General features: G+C 51.2%; 6 protein-coding genes across 7 annotated transcripts; 5 read left to right on the top strand and 1 right to left on the bottom strand.

Annotated features, from left to right (window-relative positions):
- Positions 1-156: 156 nt before the first annotated feature.
- Positions 157-794, top strand: AAFC00_004345 (uncharacterized protein; the record flags this gene model as incomplete). Its single annotated transcript, XM_069343977.1, has 3 exons — positions 157-162; positions 249-401; positions 480-794. The coding sequence occupies 3 exons, from the start codon at positions 157-159 to the stop codon at positions 792-794; spliced, it is 474 nt and encodes a 157-aa protein (XP_069202529.1).
- Positions 795-1,667: 873 nt separating this feature from the next.
- Positions 1,668-2,720, top strand: AAFC00_004344 (uncharacterized protein; the record flags this gene model as incomplete). The annotated part of the gene is made up of 1 exon (XM_069343976.1): positions 1,668-2,720. One exon carries the CDS (start codon positions 1,668-1,670, stop codon positions 2,718-2,720), a length of 1,053 nt encoding a protein of 350 aa, XP_069202528.1.
- Positions 2,721-3,581: 861 nt separating this feature from the next.
- AAFC00_004343 (uncharacterized protein) lies at positions 3,582-5,071 on the top strand (the record flags this gene model as incomplete). 2 transcript variants are annotated; one of them, XM_069343975.1, is made up of 5 exons in its annotated part: positions 3,582-3,625; positions 3,690-3,946; positions 4,008-4,122; positions 4,171-4,763; positions 4,818-5,071. In XM_069343975.1, 5 exons carry the CDS (start codon positions 3,582-3,584, stop codon positions 5,069-5,071), a joined length of 1,263 nt encoding a protein of 420 aa, XP_069202527.1. The 2 variants fall into 2 exon arrangements, with proteins under 2 accessions (XP_069202527.1, XP_069202526.1); XM_069343974.1 differs by lacking the exon at positions 3,582-3,625 and having other exon boundaries at positions 3,670-3,946.
- A 3,922-nt stretch (positions 5,072-8,993) lies between these two features.
- AAFC00_004342 (uncharacterized protein) lies at positions 8,994-12,162 on the bottom strand (the record flags this gene model as incomplete). The annotated part of the gene is made up of 2 exons (XM_069343973.1): positions 8,994-12,090; positions 12,149-12,162. The coding sequence occupies 2 exons, from the start codon at positions 12,160-12,162 to the stop codon at positions 8,994-8,996; spliced, it is 3,111 nt and encodes a 1,036-aa protein (XP_069202525.1).
- A 5,475-nt stretch (positions 12,163-17,637) lies between these two features.
- AAFC00_004341 (uncharacterized protein) lies at positions 17,638-18,232 on the top strand (the record flags this gene model as incomplete). Its single annotated transcript, XM_069343971.1, has 2 exons — positions 17,638-17,794; positions 17,874-18,232. The coding sequence occupies 2 exons, from the start codon at positions 17,638-17,640 to the stop codon at positions 18,230-18,232; spliced, it is 516 nt and encodes a 171-aa protein (XP_069202524.1).
- A 1,039-nt stretch (positions 18,233-19,271) lies between these two features.
- Positions 19,272-21,025, top strand: AAFC00_004340 (uncharacterized protein; the record flags this gene model as incomplete). Its single annotated transcript, XM_069343970.1, has 3 exons — positions 19,272-19,431; positions 19,489-20,756; positions 20,912-21,025. The coding sequence occupies 3 exons, from the start codon at positions 19,272-19,274 to the stop codon at positions 21,023-21,025; spliced, it is 1,542 nt and encodes a 513-aa protein (XP_069202523.1).
- Between the last annotated feature and the right edge of the window lie 579 nt (positions 21,026-21,604).

Here is a 21,604-nt window from a genome sequence, read left to right as displayed (position 1 = left end):
CTCGACTTTCCGTTGTCCCCGCGTTTTGCATGTGAAACTCTTGCATCTATTTCCTTGGTCTTAATTGCCTTACAATTCCTACATTTCTTAATGAAAAGACTCTCATACTGTGATATCCCAATCACGAATAGTTTCAGCTAAACACGTTACCCAGCCATGCAAGTAAGTGACATTTTCACCTGATAAACATAAAAATGGAGGATTCCCAGCGTCTACCCATGAATCCACAAAACTGATGCAAAAACCAGGTCCTAGACGCAGGAACCCAGGTCCTCGATGACTTTGACGTGTTGAAGTTCATACGCGAGAAGCAGCTACAGCACAAGGAAGAAGACGCGGCCGCGAAAACAGACGGACGACGGAACAACAGGCCCAGCAATTATGCCAAGGCATTGAAGAAGGTGAGAATCTCTCTCCTCTTCCTCCTGCTGTCGATTCCGAGTGCAGAAAGGAAGAAGAAACTGACCGAAGAAAAAAAGCACGAAGAACACCTCCTCCACCCAGACCGGCCATTCGTCAACAACCCCGCCTACGACTCATCCTCTCTCTATCTCACAAAACTCATTCAAACGCTGTCGCCTCACGTCTCCCTGACCAAAACCGAGTACCTCGTCCTCGCAAACATGCGCCCCTATCGCAGGAAACAATTGGCTGCCATGATCGAAGATGTCGATGCGCGCTTTACGCTTGAGCAGCAGAATTTCATCAGGGACGCTGTGGTCGAGATTTTGGGAATCAAGGAGGGCGCTGAGGAGAATGTTGACCGGGGTGTTGTTGAGGTCTTGGGCGTGTGAAGACAGTGCAGAAGGACCGAGGGAGAAGAGAAAAAGCACCACTTGGTTGCCGAGGGACCCATGTGTCGGTGCACAGTCATATGGCATGCATTGCTCAGTCAGGCGAGGACGAAGCATCATACAGAGAAGTACCTGGTTTATGGATCTCGGCACACCATGACTACAGTCCTGGAGAGCGCCTACCAGACGAGCCCAAGCAAGGTCGGGTACTTAAAGTGTCACACGACAGACGCCACACCTCGTCAAGGGCGAAACGACATCTCCGGTTCGTCATACCAGAGATCTAAGACTGACGCAGAACAAGGATTGACACCGAGAGTCCTTCGTCTAGAGGACATTAGAGGCAGGTAAGGCGTGGTACATGATAAACGTGGCGGCAGCGCCCTTCACATGCAAAAATTAATGATACCCCATGAATACAAGTATGTTTATCAAGGTATCCATCATCTGATTTTATCCTCTCGCATCAGTTGATGTCGAGCAATTGAGATATCACAAATCTAACTCTACGATAAGAACATGCTCTCTAGCCTCCCTTGAAATAGACGAGGTTCCGACCAGACAATTCCATACCACACCGCACATACTTGCATGAACTAAGTAAGATACAGACTACTGAATGACGGTGCCTCATCCTTACGATGTTTCTCACAAAATTTATCACGATTGCATCAACACCATGGATGAAGAATAGGTAGATGTCTGCTGAGCGATGGCTCGCGATGCACCGGACAGGGTCCCTGTCCTTTTGCCCGAGTTCTTGGCGAGGGAGCTTGAGCCTCTGTTGATGTATGTAAGTACAACCATTGAGTTTATATAATCCCAATATATATGCACGATACAAGCTGTGACAGCGCAACACTCCAGAGCCAAATGGCAGTCCAAAGCACAATCAGATCCGAGACAACAGTAGAAGCAAAGTCGTCCCACGTCGAAGATCCTTCACTCCAGCCGTTCCTGCACGTCAAGTTCGATGCCGCCGACTATCTCAATACCACCTTGCCCTCGCTTTCATTCTCGGATGCATCAAGAGATGCGCAGGCGTCCAGAGTCTCACTGGCAGAACTCGCAAGTCGGACTCAGAGCTTGATGTCACAGCTCAATGCGCATACATCGCGCTTGACGAACACGCTCAATCAACTCACGGACGAGATACTTCGGAGTGGCAGTAGGCTCGCATATGAGGTCGAGATACTGCGCGGCGAGACTTTGGGCTTGTCAGATGCACTGAGTGAGGGTCTACAAGAAGACATTGCACATTTTGTACCAAATGGACTTCAGGCACCGAAGGCTATCACCGAGAAAGATGCCTCCTTATCACCAGACAGCGAGGACACCGAACCGTCGCCATCTGACCCTAAAATCTCGAATGAAGTCGCCGAGCCAGAATACATCGAAAGACTACGGACACTGACCAAAGTTCGTGCGCGCTTGGACTCGGTCATCCAAGTATTCGGCGAAGCAATGAAATGGCCAATTGCACCCTCGGAGCTCTCTTCATCACTCATATCCGTCTCTGCACCATCAGCGGGCGGCCCTGAGGCTACACGCGACCTGGAAGAGAAGGGCAAGGAATACGCGCAGAATCTCAGAAACGAGGTTCAAGACGTGCTACACCATGCGTCTACTGCTGAAGAAGGCATCGAGGCGGCGATCAAGCGCATCGAAGAGCAGAGAACATTGGCTAGTGTGTGGAACGGCACTGCAGAAGAAAAGGCGAGACTCAAGCTTGTCGACAGCTTGATGAAGCCAGTTGAAGACGAACAAAAGGCTCTGGCTAGGAAGACCGAGGCCAAGAGACGGACAGCATCACCCTCGACAGGAGTTGACTATAGATACGGGGACTCCACCAACACCGGCCGCCAGGGTGGCTACGGGTTCATACAGAACTTACAGAAGCTCAAGAATGACATATACCTTGATTGAGGAATGCAATACATGCTAGAACGGTCTAGACTGGAGCAAGATGCAGCGAGTGTAACCAGCGCGCAAGAGGCGCTATCGACGAAGGATCAGACATATACCGCGAATATGTTATGAACATTAGCCGGACTGCACAGTCAGCTGCGAGCCGGAATACGAGCCTGTAGAGCGCTAAGCTTCGGGTGCCGTTCTCTACAAAGTGTCAAGAAACGCGGAGGCAAGTCTTGTTAGACATTGACAAGATCAATTACCGGTATGCCTCTGGCGAGGGTAATGTCAGTGCCAGGTGCACAGAGCCCTTCGCTGCAGTGCCAGCGGCGAGCCATATCATGTGTTCAGGCCAATAACACCAATCAATCATGTAGCTAGCTTGTTATATCGCTGCCATAATTCTAACCTCAGGGCACTCCAGCCTTTACCCTGACCTTCCCCGCATCCTCGTTCGCGGGGGAAATGTGGAGTTCACCTCCGGGATTCAACATCAATAACAACTTGATCTGTGCAAGTGCGATTACGAGGCATCTCACCGCAGCCGTTCAAGTTTCATCCGCTTCCTTCGAACAAGCCACTCAAGCGCGAGACCTAAAGTGGGCAATTCTGCCGTGACCCTTGCAGCATTGTAATGAGGAACCGGGCCCTGTTACATCACGTTCACCAGTTCAGTGCGGATGTGGAGAACATCTCAAGCACTATCGGTAGATTCGCTTCGATAATAACCGTAACGTCATAAACTCAGTCCCCCATTGCACGTTGTGCCTTGCGGACCTGACGATCTTTCTCTCGACTACACCCCGGCTAAAGCGGGGTTCTGGTCTACCTTGCATGGTGTATAAGAGTACTATATAGTACTCTTGGCCAGGAGATATGTTTCTGTCTATCCTGCCCTTGATCATCTCAGAGTTGCATTCGTGAGCGTCGACATTCCAAGCCAGACCCCTCCGAGCGACTGACCATGTTGACTCAATCTCTCAGAGTGCTAGCAGCTCTGCTGCCCATTGTAGCCCTGGCGCAGAACGGAACCGTCGGAAATGGCAGCACCGTCTCGCCTGACGGGAAATACGAGATCTCTTCGGAAGGCATCCGAGCAAATTTCATCCCTTATGGCGCCAGTATCTCTAACCTCTTCATCACTGATGTGCACGGAGTTGAGCGTGATATTGTGCTGGGTTTTGACAATGCTTCTTACTACGGCATTGATAGACAGCACCCTCACTTCGGTGGTGTCCCGGGTATGATTGCATCTTCCACTGATCATTCTCGTGTACTGTGTAGACTAACAACAGCCAAAAGGTCGTTATGCGAACCGCATCAAGAACTCGACTTTCTCCATTGATGGAGAGACTTTCGAGGTTGACGCCAACGAGAATGGTGGTTTAGATACCCTACATGGCGGTTCCAACGGATGGTGAGTCTGCGTAGATGTACCAAGTGAGCTTCGACTAATCATGTGTAGGGATTGGCGCAATTGGACGGTTGTCGCACACACGACCGACTCCATTACCTTTTCTCTCTTCGATCCTGATGGAGAACAAGGATTCCCTGGAGATGTACTATCCCACGTGACGTACACGTTGACCCCTCATCAATGGCACTTCAAGATGACAGCACTGTCACTCACCAAGAAGACCCCGATCATGCTCAGTTCGCATACATACTGGAATCTGGACGGCTTCCAGAACCCAGACACACCGTCTGCACTCAACCACACATTCCACCTGCCTTACTCTGGCCAGCGGGTTTCTACTGATGGTATCCTCATCCCTGATGGAATCATCCTACCTAACCAGGAGAACTCTGTCAACGACTTCTGGTCTGCTCCCAAGCAGCTCGGGGCGAACTTTTCATCTCCCGACCTTGAAGGCAATTGTGGCACAAACTGCACTGGGTACGATACTTGCTACATGGTCAACAGGGATCAAGATGGTCCTTACGACTGGAGAGAAAAGGGTCCAGTCGCTACCCTAGCCAGTCCTTACAGTGGTATTCAGCTCGATATCTACTCGGACCAGCAGGCGTTCCAGCTATATACCTGCAACAACATGAATGGTCAGTGTTGAACCCTTACTTTTTGAGTTCATTGAGACACTAACAGGATAACAGGCTCCATGGCGTTGAAGAGCACTCAAGGATTCTTCAACGACACCAACCGTCCTCGCGTTGTCGAGCAGTATGGATGTCTAGTGATGGAGGTTGAGGACTGGATTGATGCTATCAACCAGCCTGAGTGGAAGAGGAGCAAGAAGAACATTTTTGGTCCTGGCGACGATCCTTATGTCCTCCAGGCCTCGTACAACTTTTCTCTGAACAAGACTTTGGCGGCTGCTTACAACAGCACTCGCACATGGGTGTTGTAAAGGTGGCGATGAGGAATTAGCCAATTATGAAGAGAGATAGAGGGTAATGTAGATCCATACAGACACATAGTCAGAACCTCTTTTCGCTCACGTAGCGCTCGATACATGCAGATCTCGCACCCAAGTCCTCAATGATCCCTTGTTTTCAGGTTTACTCATCATCGACATTCTGATTGGCTCCGAGATCTTCACCCAAATGTCAACGCTAGGGTGGTTGAAGCAGCATACACGTGAAGGTGTATCGCTCGGGCCAGTTTGATTCCCGTGTACCTCATCTTTTGACCAGCCATCCGCCTCTACTTCGTTCCACTCCTGTACAAGTGTCTCTAATCACCTTTCTTCTAATTGGTCAGGGCCACACTACGTCCCCAGAGCAATGATGGGTGCCTGATCGAAGCTTCCTCCTTCGTTGATTGAGTTGACGACACAGAGCTCATCTGTCTATAACACTATCACTGTAGTGTAAGCTACCTTATACAGTGAGCCGACCCTTATCATCACCTCTGTCTTTGTTACTGCGATCTCAAGTACTGACTAAACACAGCACTGCAACGTTGCCTCACTCGCACTGCCCTAAGGCGTGCAACGATGAAGACAAGCAAAGCCGAGTCAGCGCGATGCGCCCGCATCATGGACGAGAACTTGTCTGCCGTGCAGTCAGCATCCTTGCAACTGCAGATCATGATGGAAGTAGACGAGTACCGAGTGTTCTACCCAAAGGCTGTTCCTTGGGACTTTCCTGGGCCGGATCAGGTGTGTGATGAGCTCTTGTTGGTGTGGCAGGAGCGAAGTCATGAAGAGATCAGTCGTCCTGATGCTGCGCCTCAGCGGAGAAGCATGTCTCATATCTACGGAGATGAGGAGATGGTTCCTTCCATGGAGCAGTTTAGTCTGGCGCCTCTGGCAATCTCTGAGCCAGATCGCTTTGGCCATTCTCATGATCTTGCTGTACGACCACCAGCATCTGCTCTACCTTCTCACTTACGCTCGGTTCTCTCCTCACGAGATAGCAACCAAAAGGGGATGTGCTATGCAAGCGCAGAGGGTTCAGCACATGCAGGGTTCGACCAGGTCCTCAAACGAAACGAGACGATTGTTCCATCGCATAAGAGAAAAAGACAAATTCTTCTCTCTCACGATGAGGACGACGCTTCGAACAGGAGACTTCCTTTGAAGGCTCCGAAGGTAGTCGTCAACCCCGCCAGCCCTGTACGTGGTCAAGAATGTAATGAATCCCTGCATAGCCTTTTTGATGAGCAGCTGACTGACCATGTATAGCAGGGGTGGTGACTAGGAATAGCCACTCTCACCTAGGAACCTCGGGTACGGCATTCCTGAAACCAGAAGTAGCGAGATCTCTCCAGTTTGCACTTCCGACTGCTCCTCGGTCAAATGCTGGAAATATGCACCGTGGCAGACTTCCAGCTACCGGGTCAGGCTACATGCCATACGGCAGCTCGTCTGGGAAGCTTTCCGCCCGTCCCTCTCCGGTGATGGATGCTTCGAGTCGTCGGTCATGGTCTCCTGCTCCACCATATCCATTCGCTCGCGCACCCTCGCACAATGCCATTGATAAAATTGCCGTTCTCCTTGCAGACGCTAGCATCTTCCTACCTGCACCCTTCGAACCTCCACCGAGACAGTTGCGAATTGAGGCCGGAGAGCTTGCCGCGACCCTATCATCCCAACAATACGAATCGAACGCACCGCTCGATATGTCGTTCGGCATGAAGCACCAAGACATTGAACCCATCGCCGATCATCGACAACGTCATCGGAGACGAGCACAGCAACAGCATAACCGCAACTCCAGCAACTCCAGCAACATCTCAACCACGATGAAACCCAGATGTCCTAAAAATCCGAGCAAGTCTCTGTGGTGTCACGGCTGTAACGAAAACCGTCCTCATTTGTGTCAACTCAAAATGGCTCTGGAGTACCAAGGCGCAACTAACCACGGACTTGCTGACAATCATGAAAGTTCTTCGGACGATGAGAGTGGCGTTAGCGATGTTGACATGGATGAGGACCGCTACCACCACTCATCCAGTCCAGCAGCCGATGCCTCAGAAGACGACTCGGAAGAAGAATGGCCCGATTCGCCACTTCGTACATCCCATCTCCCCTACTACAAGCCCGACCTGTCCACAAACATATCATCACACTTCGCAAAACGCAACACACTAACCGCAGAAGTCGACGTACAAAATCTCCACTTCTTCATAAAAGTGCCCAATGACCTGAAAGCGCTCGACGCCAGCAACAGCGGCTACGAGCGCATCATATCCGTCCCTGCCGAGCCACTCGCTCGTCTGCGTATGATACGCTTCGTGCTGCCACCTATCAACAACAGCTTCGGCGGGGATCGGTCACGGGAAGTGAGGTCTCACATGCAAGGACAACATGACCTGCGCGACGAGAGGTCTTTCCAGCGCGACTGGATCCTGCTCGAGATCGTTGACCGCGTCGGCGACGAAGTCGGCTCCACTGCCCCCGTATCGCTTGCAACCTCTTCACTTGCAAATCGAAGTGAATACAACCGCCAGAAGGTCCGCGCCCACAATCGCCCCTTTTTCCACCTCGTGTTCCCAACCCAGTCCATTACGAGTATCACCACGACTCAAAGCCCAGACTCTGCTCATTCGCCCATTTTCTCGCCTTCTGATCCTGCTTCATCGCGTACCAAACCCCCGAGGACAAGCCAGAGGATGCACATGGTTCTGGGAAAAGCAGGTAAACTGCCTCTAGTGCACACCAGAGTGTATGCGGAGGATACGTTGGACATGTGGATCGCGGCTGCGGGACGTGGAGAGGCGGGGCTGGAGATCGTTACTGGAACTTCTTCTGTTTCCACTCCTGGTGCTTCTACGACTGGTGCTTCTGGGGCTGCTAATGGTGGTGGTGCTACTAATATCGCTGATGCCAGCAAGAAGAAAAGCGGCATCGAAGACGTCCTGAGTGGTCTGAGCATCGTTCACGTGGGTTGATCTAGCTAGGCAGAGCGATTGATTTGTGAAGGGATCGTAGGCGTTTCGTGTGGGGAGGGGGTGGTGATCTGAGGCGAGGACCTCCACACGGGCGGGCGAGGGTAGTATGTGTTTCGACATTCGATGTTCCCTCCGTCGTTTCCTCGTCTTTTTCTTTTCTTTGCCTAGGTCGATCGAAGAGCGGATAGAGTGAAGCACGGAGTGGATGGAGGTCGATCTTAGCAGCGGACAGAGTGAAGGTCACGGAGCTCGACCTGACAACGGACGGAACGAAACCAGAACGAAAACAGAACCAAAAGCCGAACAGAGGAGAGCACATACCAGGTCCAGCATGAGGGTCGTCAGCAAAAGGCAAACCACTCACCTTAGCTAGAATGAAGAATCCACACCAAAAAAAATCTTTTCTTTTCTTTTCTTTTCTGTTCACGCTCAGCTCACTCCCCTTTGGATTGTGCGCCAGCTAGATGGAAGTGGGATAGGACAAGTCTGTGACAGGAGAGTATGTAAGTAAGAACGCATAAGCAGTGATTCATCACCAGCTCTCGTTGCACCACATACCTATAGCCCCAGGGAGACATTCGACGCAGACCTTCTCGATTACACACACAACCAGGTCTTAGCCGAAAAGGTGATAAGCAGAGGGCCCATAGAGAATGGCAGATTGATCTCACGTTTACTGATACGTCTCATCTTTTGCGCGCTTCATTCGAAGTTCAGAGACACTCTTTGGGTACATGTCTGTACAGTAGTGTATCTATTCCATCTTCGAACATAAGTACTACATAAAAAAAAAGGAAACAGAACCTGGCATAATTGGGGTATAGTTCAAGCAGACAGAGAAGAAAGCATAGAATCGAACAGAAAAACAGACATGAAAATATGAAGTAATAGGGAATGAAGATGTGACACCCTTATGAGCAGCGAGCGAGAGCATCTCAATCACCCGTCAGATCAACCATCTCGACTTCACTCATCCTGAAAGCTTTGCGATATGACCTCGATCCTTCTCCATCGCCTTTCTGATCCCTTCGAGGTTGTTGCTCGAGTCCTTCTGACCCGCTGAGATCGACTTCGTCGACGTACTTCCATGCGCCGGGAAGGGATCCGCGCGGTTGGACGTACTTTTTCTTTTTCGTCTTGGCTTTGGTCGTTTGTATTGAGTCATTGGGAACAAGGAACTTTGTCGATGGTCCAGAGAGATCGAGGGGTGCGGCGGACAGAACTGTGACGCGTGATTCTGGCTTCTTTGTGGGCGAGATGCTTGCGTTTTTATCCCGTAGGTATCTCGTCGCTGGAAGTAGTGACCCAACCGACACAAGTGGAGCAGTGTCTTGGCTGTCTTCATCATCGTGATGAATAGTCTGTCGCACTGTCGATGCTGCTTCATGAGAGAGCAAGACGTCCGTCTCATCGAGTTCAATGTCACGCTTTTCATTATCATCCCACAATGGAGGAGTAGGCATCGATGATGGCATGATGTCTATGACCTTCGTCGTGTCCTCCACAGCATCTGGTTGTGTGCTTGTCAGGCGGTCTACAAAGCGAGATCTGCCCGGAGTCATACTTTGGCTCCTTCTTATCCACTCTGTTATGGTGTTTGGAGGTTTAGTACCGATTCCGCTCACACCTCCTCGGGTTTCAGAAGCTGACACGACATTAGACGTGGGTTCTGTTGGATGTGGCTGTGGTTTGCGGAACATGCTTGGACTGGGGAGACTGCTAGGACTCTCAGGCGTGGAGACGGCGTAGGCCCGCGATGGACTTGCTAAGTCCATGGCTTCTACTGTGTCGTGGTGGATAGGCGCGATTGATGTCACCTCAGCGGGTCCTGTCAAGGGCGAGTAAGGGCCATTGTCGTCATCTTCAACTCCGGACAATGGTGCTGTGCGATATCGCCTGAAAGGTGACTTTTTGCGTCTTTTGGTTACCGTATCTGGTAAAGGCGATGCGAAATACAGTAGCTGGTCATTTGGCACAGCAGCATTGATAAGCACCGTCTGTGGCGGCGGTGTGGTAGCATGTACTGACCGCTCAGCAACAGGGGACGACAACAGCTCGATAATCTCTGGTTGATTCTTGGCTCCTCTAGGGGGCGACGCCCTGCGCTTCGAACACGGAGGAGCAGCGTCCGGTGATTGGCGTTTTGCCGTTCGCTTGATCGGCTGCGTGATATTTTCAGAACCCTGTTGCACTGTCGCTGCGGTTCTAGATTTCTCTAATGAGCTCTCGCGAGCAGCACTTATCTCTGAGCGCTCTCGAGCCAGATTGTTGATTGCCGAGAGATCAATTTCATCAAAGTGACAAGTCTTCTCAGGATCCATACGTGTAGCCCGAGACTTGGTTACTTTGCTATAGTCCCGTATGTCAGGCTTGGATCCTGGTCCCTTCGCAGTTCGCGTTCTACGTTGTGGTGCAGCTATTTCCGAGAGATCAACCTCGGCGACCGCACAAGATGGCTTCTCGTGCTGCTCGCGGTCCATGTTTGGCTTTCTTGTCACAGCAAATCTGTCCAAAGCTCCCCGGGCCATACCGCCTTTTGCTCCTGCGTCCGAGGCTTTCTTGCGCGGTTTCGACGTCTTCGACGCATTCCTGGTAGCGAACTTCTTTGGATCATTGAATTGAGCTTCGTAGTCCTGGACCTTTAGTGGAGCACCAATCTTCACAAACGTCGCAAGTAACCACTCCTTGATAGGAACGTTGGGGTCATATGTCATCGGACCACGCTTCTTCTTGGGCGATGCAGGGCAGCCGTCAACATCTTCGTTGGGGTCGACTTGTGATGGCGAGGGCTCACTATCAGAGTCCAGATCTTCGTCTACTGGTAACTCCTCGTCGAGGTCCTCAATGCTCAAATCAATGTTGATGAGCTTGATTGGCACGAAACTCACGCGAAATTCAAGTTCGCCATCTGTCGAAGAATGATTCCGTTTACCATGGATCGAATTGATCAGTCTTGTCTCATTCGCTTCTTGAGCTTCGAGATCATCTGATGTCTGGTCGGTGGATTCGCCCTGTATTCTTAACTCGCGCATGAGAATTGCCGGGGCAAGTTTGCGGATGAAGTGCTTTGCGCCTCCGATGCATCTCCAGTCAAACGCATCCTTTGCAAATTCACGAAGGCTCGGAAAATCAATTTGCGCATCCCACTTTAGAGTGTCTTTCAGCTTTTGTAACTTCTCCGGACCCGAGATGGCAGGATGTGTGTAATAGCCGAGCACTTCCATATTCGGAAAATCGTCAGGAATGGTGAGTGCCGTACGCTTCTGCTTGAAGAACTTGCTCTCGTTCGTCCTGATCTCATATCTCAGTCTCTCTCTCCACTCCCTGATGCCTTCCTTATCGGACTTCTTAAGTTTGCACAAGTCGACACCAAAGCCAGCTCTGGCAGCCTCGCAGGCTAATTTGGGACCACAACCAGGGATGCCTTCAGGAATATAATCACCGCCGCTCATCATGGCAACCAGTACCATGCCTTCCCTGTCAAGACCGCTGACATCCTTGGTCGTCTTGGCATCGTGAACAGTGACGTGGGTTGGTTCCTTGCCAGTCTTTCCTTGCTCCGGTTTCCACTTGCGCAGTGTCATGCCACTTCCAAACATCAAGGTGTCAACGTCCTCACTTAACACAGCGTCAACAATCCCTTGCTGTTGCAATGAAGCGCACTCCGCCTCCGCTTCTCCAGGGGCATGATGCATGGGGAAGCCAAAGTTCTTCAGCAACTGTTTTGCCAGGAACTCGGGGATGCTGGAGACTTTGATACCGGGACCGCCGACCCTCTTGTTACGCTTCATTTTGGGCTTGTTCGGACCATCGAACACAAATAATGGGTGAATGTTGAGCTGAAGCAACCGCAACAGGCGGTAGTAGAATGTCCTAAGGGCGGGATTGGTCCCGCCCTTTCCTGACTGAATTTGAAAGAGCCATATGCTGATATCTATGGCTAATCTGAACGGTCGATTTCTGGCGATGTATATCTCTGATGATAGCTTCGACACAGCGACTCGACGGCCATCACCGATTTCATCATAAATGCTGTAGGCGCAATTAGCATGTCTTTCTTCTGCATTTTGCGCCACCGTGGAAAACGTACCCATGAATACCCATGGCTTTTCCTCGTAGTCCAGGTCATGACATGTCACCAGAGCTCAGTCGTGCAATGCTGCTCCATTGCATGTCAATCTCAATAGACGAGTCGTTGGGGAATCGAATGTAATGTTCTTGACTTCTACCCATCACTTCGTATGTGACGACTATCGATAAACCCAAATGTCGAGTTGCTGATGCCTTCGGTTGATCATCGGCTGTTGCGAAGGGCAAGAAGCACAAATGAGGGAAGGTGCGGTACGCGGTACTGCTGTGCTTACCCGCAGTTCACAGATGCAGTTCTCCACTGACTTGTACTGTTCCAGTAAAGAAAAAGAACACGGAACGGCGCGCCTTCATGATTCGACCCAGATTTGATCCCCTTTTTGTGTTGTTAATTTTGTACTCTGTAAACCATTCACGCATAGCTCATCGTTACCTTTATATTTGTGAAAACTATTCACTCTCGATTCACCATGATCTGAACACGATCATTGCACCAACCTGTTCTACGAAAGTGCTCGTGCTCGTGCTCTTGCTCGCAGAGACGTGCCTCGCCTACGTCATTGTGTCCCTGCTTGTGAGCGTGCGCGTCAGCAAACCCAAGAGTTTATTGTTTATGCAACTTCGCGCCCGACGATTCCAAGTCAAACTCTCCCACAACCCCGTGATAGACGTTGTACAACTCGGCCCTGCCCTAAAACTTGGAACCCGGCCATTGTCCATTGCCATTGACCCAATCTTTCGTGTCTACCATGAGCGTCGGCTCGTCTCCTGATCCTCTTGCTCTTCCAATGGACTCTTCACCGGTGAGACGCATACAGAGACGCCACGGCAAAGGCCCATTGTCGCCGCGCTCTGTCAACATCTCATCGCCTTCCAAGTCCGTATATCTGGAAGGTCACGAGAACGATGATGGACAGCCGTGGCGCATTAAAGTCACAGTTCAAGCAGAACCTCCTTCACCACAGATCAATCGCAATGTTGTCAGGACGTCTAGAGCTCTGTCGAAGCAAGCAGAGAACTCCTCACCTGTGAAAAGGGCTGCCAGACGCACTAGACGTTCCGTGTCTAGCCCTGCGAAGGAAGACCGCATCGACTCGGCTACGCCAGCTTCACGCAGAAAGAACTCCGTGCAGACCCATGACCTGATCGAAATCCCCGATGACCCGGTAGACGATTATTCCTTGTCCGATATTGAAGCCGAAAGTCATACCGAGATGACTGCAAAAGTAATTGAGCCCAAGCGTGATCAGACGGCCAACCGTGTCCATGTGAAGCGCGCTTCGCAACCAATCTCGAATGCGTCAGATCTTCCAACGCATTCGCGCGCGATTAGTCAACCTCCTCTCGACTGTCCGCGAGAGGAGTTCCATGACGACGGGGCAGCCATCGGCGGCGCGCAAGATCCAGGTGAGGCTACCGTCCTCGAGAGTGAAGAATTCAGTATGATCTCAGTCGACTCTCTGTCCAGCAACACCCGGGTGAACGATCAGCTCTCTCCAGCGATGCTCTCCGCTCCTTCACGGAAGCAGATGTTGGCCAATAAGTCTGCCGATGTATCTTTCATGCCATCATCACCACCGACAATTCCACCTGCCTATCGTCGGACTCCCTTACCGTCCGATTCGCCACCAAAGTATCCTGCAGCTCCTGCACCACCATCGGTCCAGCACGAAAAGATCGAGACTCCGCTCCAAGAAAGCGCTAGAAAATCTGGCAGAGCTCTTCAAGACGTTCTCAGTGATTTCAACAACGACCCTATTACTATGAATGCGATTTTCTCCGGCTTCAGCGCGGGCACCCGGCGCCAACTACGTGAGAGTCTGTACGCTGGACAGACTTTGGCTACTCCTCAACTCGACAGTCGACCGAACTTTGGCTTAGGTGTTCAGGGAGCGCCGCACTTTGCAGCACCGGTACCAACTTTCTCTTCACCGTTTCACAGTCCAGCAAGGAGACAGAGTGACGCTGCGGCCCCTGCCACTACCCATCGCCTGCCTACTCCCGAAGAGCAAGCGTTGTCGACGCGCTCGCAGCCACTGCCAAACTCATTCCCTCAGCCTGCTGCAGAGCAAGTCTTGTACCCAAGCATACCTAACAAGACTGAGAGAACAACTCTCGCGAGCCCCTACCTCGGATATGATGCCATGAGCTGGACTGCGACCGCCGCCAGTAGACCGATCATTGCGACAAAGTCTCCTCTACGCCAGGCTACCACCCAGTCTCAAGAAGATCCCATCTCGAACGGTGCAGCCAGGTCGGAAAGCCATGGCGAAACTGATCAACTTACTAGTGAACAATGCGGCAACAATGTAGATGTCTCGCGGCCAGAGACAAGTCAGGTCGAGAAGTCTACGGAGGAAGATGAAGCGTCCAAGGATATCTGGCAGGAGGAAGCAAGCCGCTTGAATGAGAACGATGACGATCACACGCCACCTATCTTGCGAGATGACCTTCCAATCAAACCACGAAGGAGTAAGCTCCCACGTACATGGCGTCGCAACCCTGATACATCATTCCACTACAGCGATTCACCTGAGCCAGAGGACTTGGCCAATCGTAAGGTCAGCGCGACAACTAACGCTAGTGGTATCATGACTCCGCCAATCACCGAGGATGAACAGATACAGGACGGTGTCATGACTCCATCGTCCAGTGAGACAGGAAAAGGAGCACGTGTCGAAGACAACAGAAAGCTCAGTACAGTTTGCAGCAAGGATGACAGTGTCTCATCCGACGACGATGAAGATACGGGCGTGTTCTGGCAGAACAATCTCCCGGCAGTCTATGGAAGACCTCCTAGACCTCGACGCGCCCGAACTGTGATGCCGCTCACCGGTGCCCGCAGTACAGAGTCCAGCCCTCGAGCTGATGAGAGCCCTTACAGCCGGAGCTCATTCGTCAACACGACTTCAGGTTCCAGCCCCCAGAGGAAAGCGAGACCATCGACCAAGATGGGAGGCATTCGAAGAAATCCGCAAAGCGACTCTGCACTCATGACATCGCCGTTGAAGCAGAGTCTGTTGAAAAGCAGCAAGCTCAGAGCGACACCGCCTGGGTCTACCCGGGACCAGTCCAAAGAGTGGACTTCGTTAGCACAGCAAACAGCATTATCGCCACTAGCCGAAAGCGACCAAAGTCGGGTGAACGTCACTTCTTCGAGTTTGGCGTCAGATGCCAGACAATTACAAGAGGAATTCACACAACAGATGGTCGGCGGTCATTCTAGCAACGCCATAGACCTCACGCAAATGTCTTCGAGATGTTCAGAGACGGATGTCTCCCGGAGCTACGTTGAGGAGCTCAATCATGATTCTCCTACCAAGATTCGGGTTAACTTCAACGACTCTTCCGCACATGAATCTGGTCTTGTGCAAAACGAACACGATGATCATGGCCGATCCATGCTGATCTCGCTCAAGAAGAAGTACCCTCCTCTTTTCGACAATGCGTCTTCGACCGACAGTAAGGACCCCGATACGGAGAAGCACGAGGATGCAGCGCAAGGGAAGTCTCGAGTCCGCAAGGGAGGCTTTGTCTCTCGTCTAACCGACTCGTTGTGGGATGCAGTCACTGTACCGCCGCCATATGTGGATTCCAAGCCAACCATAGTAGTCTCACCTTCCCTCGAACGCGATCCCTCCGAGGCTGCGATAAGCTCGAAAATGGTTTCTGGTCCAAGTGTTGGCACAAGTGTGCCGGACCATGTTTTGCGATTACGCAGAAAATATGGTCTTCTGCCTCATGTCCACCCATTCACTTATCAACATGTGCGAACACTCCACCGGATGCTCAACTCGGCACGTTCGAGAAGCGGTAGCTCATCGATCATCCCCGCATCTGGCCATCTACCAGCGGATCTCCAGGACCTGGTGGGCAAGACTCGGAAGAACGAGCTCGATCAATCTTTCACTTGGACACCTAGATATGCGCATGTCGTCGACAGCTTCATGTCTCTGCTGTTGCCTCCGGCCGAGCGTCGGCGTACGGAGGAGCACACAGGCCGCCAGTGGGGAGACGACGAGGCGCTACGCTACGCGGGCAAGGACAGCAAAGGGCGACACGGCAGTGACAAGGTCTACGCTCGCGAACTGCAAGGTAACATCGAGTCACTGTGGATTGCGGGCATCGTCGAAGATATCGTCTGGAAGGAGGAGATGAATGCGAAGAAGAAGAAGGTGCAGGACATGTTGGCACGAGCGGAGCGGGCAGAGAAGTTGGAAAAAGTCAGGCCTGCTTGAGAAAGACGAAGACGATTGATTTCAAAACGATGGTGTTTTTGGCGTTTTGTTGGGTTGTATAGTCTTGAGGACTCTCGTTGTTCACGATCATGATGTGGTCGGACTTGTTGTACCTTGCGAAACGATTGATGGACGGGGTATAGTGTACCTCAATAGCTTCACAATCTCCATTCTATCAGTCTAATTATTGTTTCCATCTTGATCAAGCTACCAATACTTGCCTCGTATGAACCGTCACTAGGCTTTCCTATATGCTGTGAAGATCTAGACCATGAATTCAGTAGTGAAGAAGAAGAAGAAACTATGGAGTGTTACATGACCGATTTATGGATTGGTAGACAGGGTCCCCCCCGAACGAGGGGAACCAGCGTAGAGTACCTCTTACCGAGTCTGTGCGCCCGGCCATTGAATCACCTCAAGCTTCCCGATCTTATTACTGTGATACATACCTTAGGTGTTTAGGAGAAACATCGGCTTGACCATGGTACTGTACCTTGTCAATTATTCTTTTGTACAGCTGAGGAGAGTTGTCTTTTCAGCCAGTATAGGAAACAGACAAAGACGGGACTGAAACCGGGTCTCAGATCCGGTTGTCAAAAGCTACAACCCCGAGATACAGCCAAAAAAGAGAGAGAGAGGAGGAGGAGGAGGAGGAGGAGGAGGAGGAGGAGGGGTGACACGGAGGGGTGACGGCCCTCTTCCGTCGTCATTGGGTTTCGACGGTTAGACACCTGTAGACACCTCACGGAGGGACGTGCTTGGATAAGGTACCCTACCCACCGTACCTGTACCTTCCTTACACTAACTGCACTGCACCTTGTCACAAAGTCCAAAAGTCCAAAAGTCCGAGTCCGAGTTTCGTCAACCCTCCAAGCAACCTAATTGTTCAATCTTTTCTTGTCTAGCTGGACTTGTTTGGAAAATCCCTGGTCATTATCCATCAAATCTTGAAAAGATCTCGTACAAGGCAGAACGTGTCGTTCTAGTTTCAGGGTCTCGCCGCCGCCGCCGCTACTGCTAGTTGTTCTTGTCTCTGCTACAGAAACACTCCCCCACCGCCATCTCTTCCCATACAACACACTATCACACCTCATCCCACGGAGCGGCCCATCCCCATCTGGCTTCAAGACATTCACCAAGGGAACCACAGTAGTCTCCGCCGTCAGTCTCGCAGCGCCTGTCTCTTGTCTTCGACACGATCCACCGCCACCACGCCAGAAAACAGTACACATCATAGGAACAACAAAACATCATGGCGTCTTCTTCCGCAGCGCTGCTGTTGAGCAGGCAATACAAGCAAATGCAGACGGACAAGGATATCCCGGGCATCAGCTGTGGGCTGGTCAACAACAACGTCTTTGAGTGGGAGGTCATGCTCATGTTGGATGATGAGAGCGGTGGTCTTTTCGGTTCGTTTCCTCTTTCCTTTGTTTCTTGTGGGTTGAGGATAACAAGAAGGAATACATGCTGATATATGAAACAAAACAGGCGGTGGTTGCTTCCGATCAAGGCTCACCTTCCCCTCTGAATACCCTCTCATGCCGCCAAAGATGAAGTTTGTCACTCCCATCTTCCACCCCAACATCTACCCGTCCGGCGACGTGTGCATTTCCATTCTGCACCCGCCCGAGGAGGACAAGTACGGTTACGAGTCTGCCGCAGAGCGCTGGTCACCAGTGCAGACCCCGGAGACGATCCTCCTCTCAGTCATCTCGATGCTGTCATCACCGAACGACGAGTCGCCTGCCAACATCGAAGCGGGCAAGCTCTGGAGAGAGGATCCCAAGGAGTTCAAGAAGAAGGTCCGCAAGTGCGTCAGGGACTCACAGGAAAGCGCTTGGGATTAGTTGGGCTGTCGTACGTTTGAGACAAGGCGCATCATCATGAAATCTTTTCTTATCACTTGCGTGGTGCACACTAGGCGTTTTACCTGCGGGACAGAGGGAATCCTTACTTCTTAAATATCTCGACCATGTGTTCACGGAAGGCTGCATTTTTTCTCACGGGCATCAATGGTCGAGCTATCTTGTTTTGCAGTTTACACACAGCACACAGTCGAGTGTTGGTTGTCAGGGGGTCCCTTCTTGAAGAATAATCAACATTTATATAGGAACATCCGATTCATCTTTTCTGTATCATGCGAGACTCTCCGAGCCATCAAGGTCACAGACTCGCACAACGCAGCTGCTGACATGCGACCATGATCTGACGACAATGCCTGTCGGATGAGTGTATATTGTTTACCACCCGCATCAGGTAGGTCAAGTACCCAGACCAGGCCGGAGAAACATACCTTGTACCGTCCGTCAGATGACCGCCTCACACTATCAGTCCTATCTGATCACCTGCCTTTTTTCTGATACTGTACTATACCTTATCCAACAGTCACCGGGCTGCACGCGCTCGCCGATGGCATAATCGCCGGGCGAAGGAGGGGTCCGAACTGATAAGACAAACCCCTCCCTCGGAGATCTAAGTGGTCAATGCTCGGGATTCGATGTCTGCCAAGAAACATGGTACGATTTGGGTACCGCACCATCAAGGTGGGCTCAATGGGATACTAAACGGGCAGCTAGCTACTTGCTTGTCTACCTTATCCATCTTCTTGATACCTCACCTTACCCTAGCTCTTCTGCCATTCAAAGTTCTCTTTTCTGATCTCACTCTACCTTTTGAGCTCTACCTTGCAGCTTTGTGATACTGGAGGTAGTGTGACTGTGCTTTCTCTAACTAAATCTCGGGGGTGCTGCTTTTCCCTCTCATAGATTAATCCACCTTGCCTTGCTCAGCCTGTCAACCTCGTCTCATCGAGGTCTGTGAGTTCTTGATTCCCTAGTCAATTTGTTCGATTCAGTGATCAACTGCAAAAGAACAAGGTATCTAGTCATGGGTGTTTCCGAATCGGTGCCTCGAGCGGCGGCTGTTCAGCAGCGCCACCAACAGCAACAGCAACAGAGACAATCTTACGTTGCCCGATCGAGCGACGTGTCTAGTGAGGTACAGGAAAAGTCTGATGCCTTCAGAATCTCTGAATGTGCCGAGAGTGGTGAGTTTTCCCGTTGTTCTCTCTGCTCGAATGCATTTGCTAACGGAAAAGACAAAGTCACCAACGGCGGATCGGGCATGTCTGTCTCCAAGAGTGAATCATACATCAAGACGGTCCTGTCCGACCCCAAGAACCGACTCGCTCTATGCGCCCTCTCGACCAACAGCCCAGCCAAAGTGCTAGAGAAGTCGTCGGCGATCCTCAAAGATGCCCAGACGTTCAATGTCGCCATCCCCTTCGAAGGCTCGCCCGTGACCAACCAGCGCTCCTCCGGCCGCTGCTGGATCTTTGCCTCGACCAATGTCTTCCGCGTCGCTATCATGAGAAAGTATGGCTTGGACAAGTTCCAATTGAGCCAGAGCTACTTGTTCTTCTGGGACAAGGTGGAAAAGGCAAACTTCTTCCTCGAGTCGATCCTCGAGACGGCGGATGAGCCTGTCGACAGCAGACTCGTGTCGCAGCTCATGTCTGCGCCGGTGAATGACGGTGGCCAGTGGGATATGATTTCAAACCTCGTCGCCAAGTACGGCCTCGTGCCACAGTCGCTATACCCTGACTCGTGGAACGCCATGAATTCGTCGGGCATGGACAGTCTGCTGACGACCAAATTGCGTGAAGATGCTCTTCGCCTTCGTGCTCTCAAGACTTCTGGCTCCAGCACTGCTGCCACGTCGATCGCTGCCGCCAAGGAGCACATGATGCAAGAGATCATTCGTATTCTGACGCTGACTCTTGGCCCACCTCCGTCAGCAAACGACCGCTTCACATGGGAGTACTACGATAAGAAGCATAGCTTCGAGACGCTCACTATGACACCTCTGGAGTTCGCGAGTAGTCTTCACGACACTCATGGCCTGCGTGCATGCGGCGGCACCGACGTTCACACTCTCTACAGTCTGGTCAATGACCCCCGGAACGAGTACAACCGCCTCCTCACTGTAGATAGACTCGGAAATGTCTGGGGCGGGCGTCCCATAACTTATGTCAATGTCCACAAAGACGTCCTCAAGTCTGCCTGCATCTCCATGCTGAAGAAAGGATTTCCTATTTTCTTTGGCAGTGACGTGGGTAAATTCAGCGACTCTCAAAAGGGCGTCATGGATATTGATCTTGTGGACTATGAGTTGGGATTCAACGTCAAGCTGGGCATGTCTAAAGCCCAGAGGTTGATGACGGGCGAGAGCGCCATGACCCATGCCATGGTCCTTACTGCAGTTCATCTTGATGCCAGCGGTAAGCCCGTCAGGTGGAGAGTGGAGAACTCGTGGAGCGAGACTGCGGGTACCGAGGGCTACTTTGTCATGTCTGACCGATGGATGGACGAGGTGAGACGAGTTTTATCTTTCGTTTTCGTTTATTTGCTCCTTTGTTCCCCTTCCTTTCCTTTTTGCTCCACTATGCTCTTGCCCCACTATCTCTTGTGACCCGTGAACTCTTTGAAGGACATCAGAGCTGACAATCGTTTTCTTACCCTTTCTAGTTCTGCTACCAAGCTGTCGTCGACCCCACAGTCGTCAGCGATGAGGTCAACAATGTCCTCAAGCAAAAGGCCAAGGTCTTGCCTGCTTGGGATCCCATGGGCGCTCTGGCTTAATCGAATGTTTGACATGAGATGTGTTGCTCGAGAGAGACATTCATATCTGCAATGATGCGAGCATGGAACATGAGGGGTTGAGAATTAGCGAGAAGGGAGTTCTGTTTTTGACTTGGCTCTAGAGAGCTATGAGGGATCATGGGTACTGATTTGAATATGATATACGAACATTATTCCAATTTTCGGCTTTGTTTCCTGGTTATATCTAATGGGCGTCTGCTCGTCTCCATCGCTGGACTTCCTCTCTCTTTACTTCTTGCATAATCAAGCGGAGACAAGATATGAACATGAATACAACAAATACTAGTCCACCACTGACGCCGGAGTTTGTTCATCTACACGCCTATGGTGGATGCATGATCTCTGACTATACACAGCCTCATCTATTCGGTTGCATCAGTAGCACGTGTATTACAGTTGATACCATTATGTTATGTTACGTTTGGTTGGTATATGAGAGGTAGAATAAGCTTTATCTGGTGGGATTATTGGAGAGTATATGATATGTGACATATATTGGGATTTTTTTTTGTCGTGAGTGTCATAAGAGCTCGCTGCTGTTCATTGCACCGCACTGCA

This window comes from Neodothiora populina, assembly GCF_041146345.1.
Source record: "Neodothiora populina strain CPC 39397 chromosome Unknown canker_contig_17, whole genome shotgun sequence".
Lineage (NCBI taxonomy): Eukaryota > Fungi > Ascomycota > Dothideomycetes > Dothideales > Dothioraceae > Neodothiora > Neodothiora populina.
The sequence above is the reverse complement of the archived record's forward strand: the minus strand, read 5'-3'. Positions and strand labels throughout refer to the sequence as shown.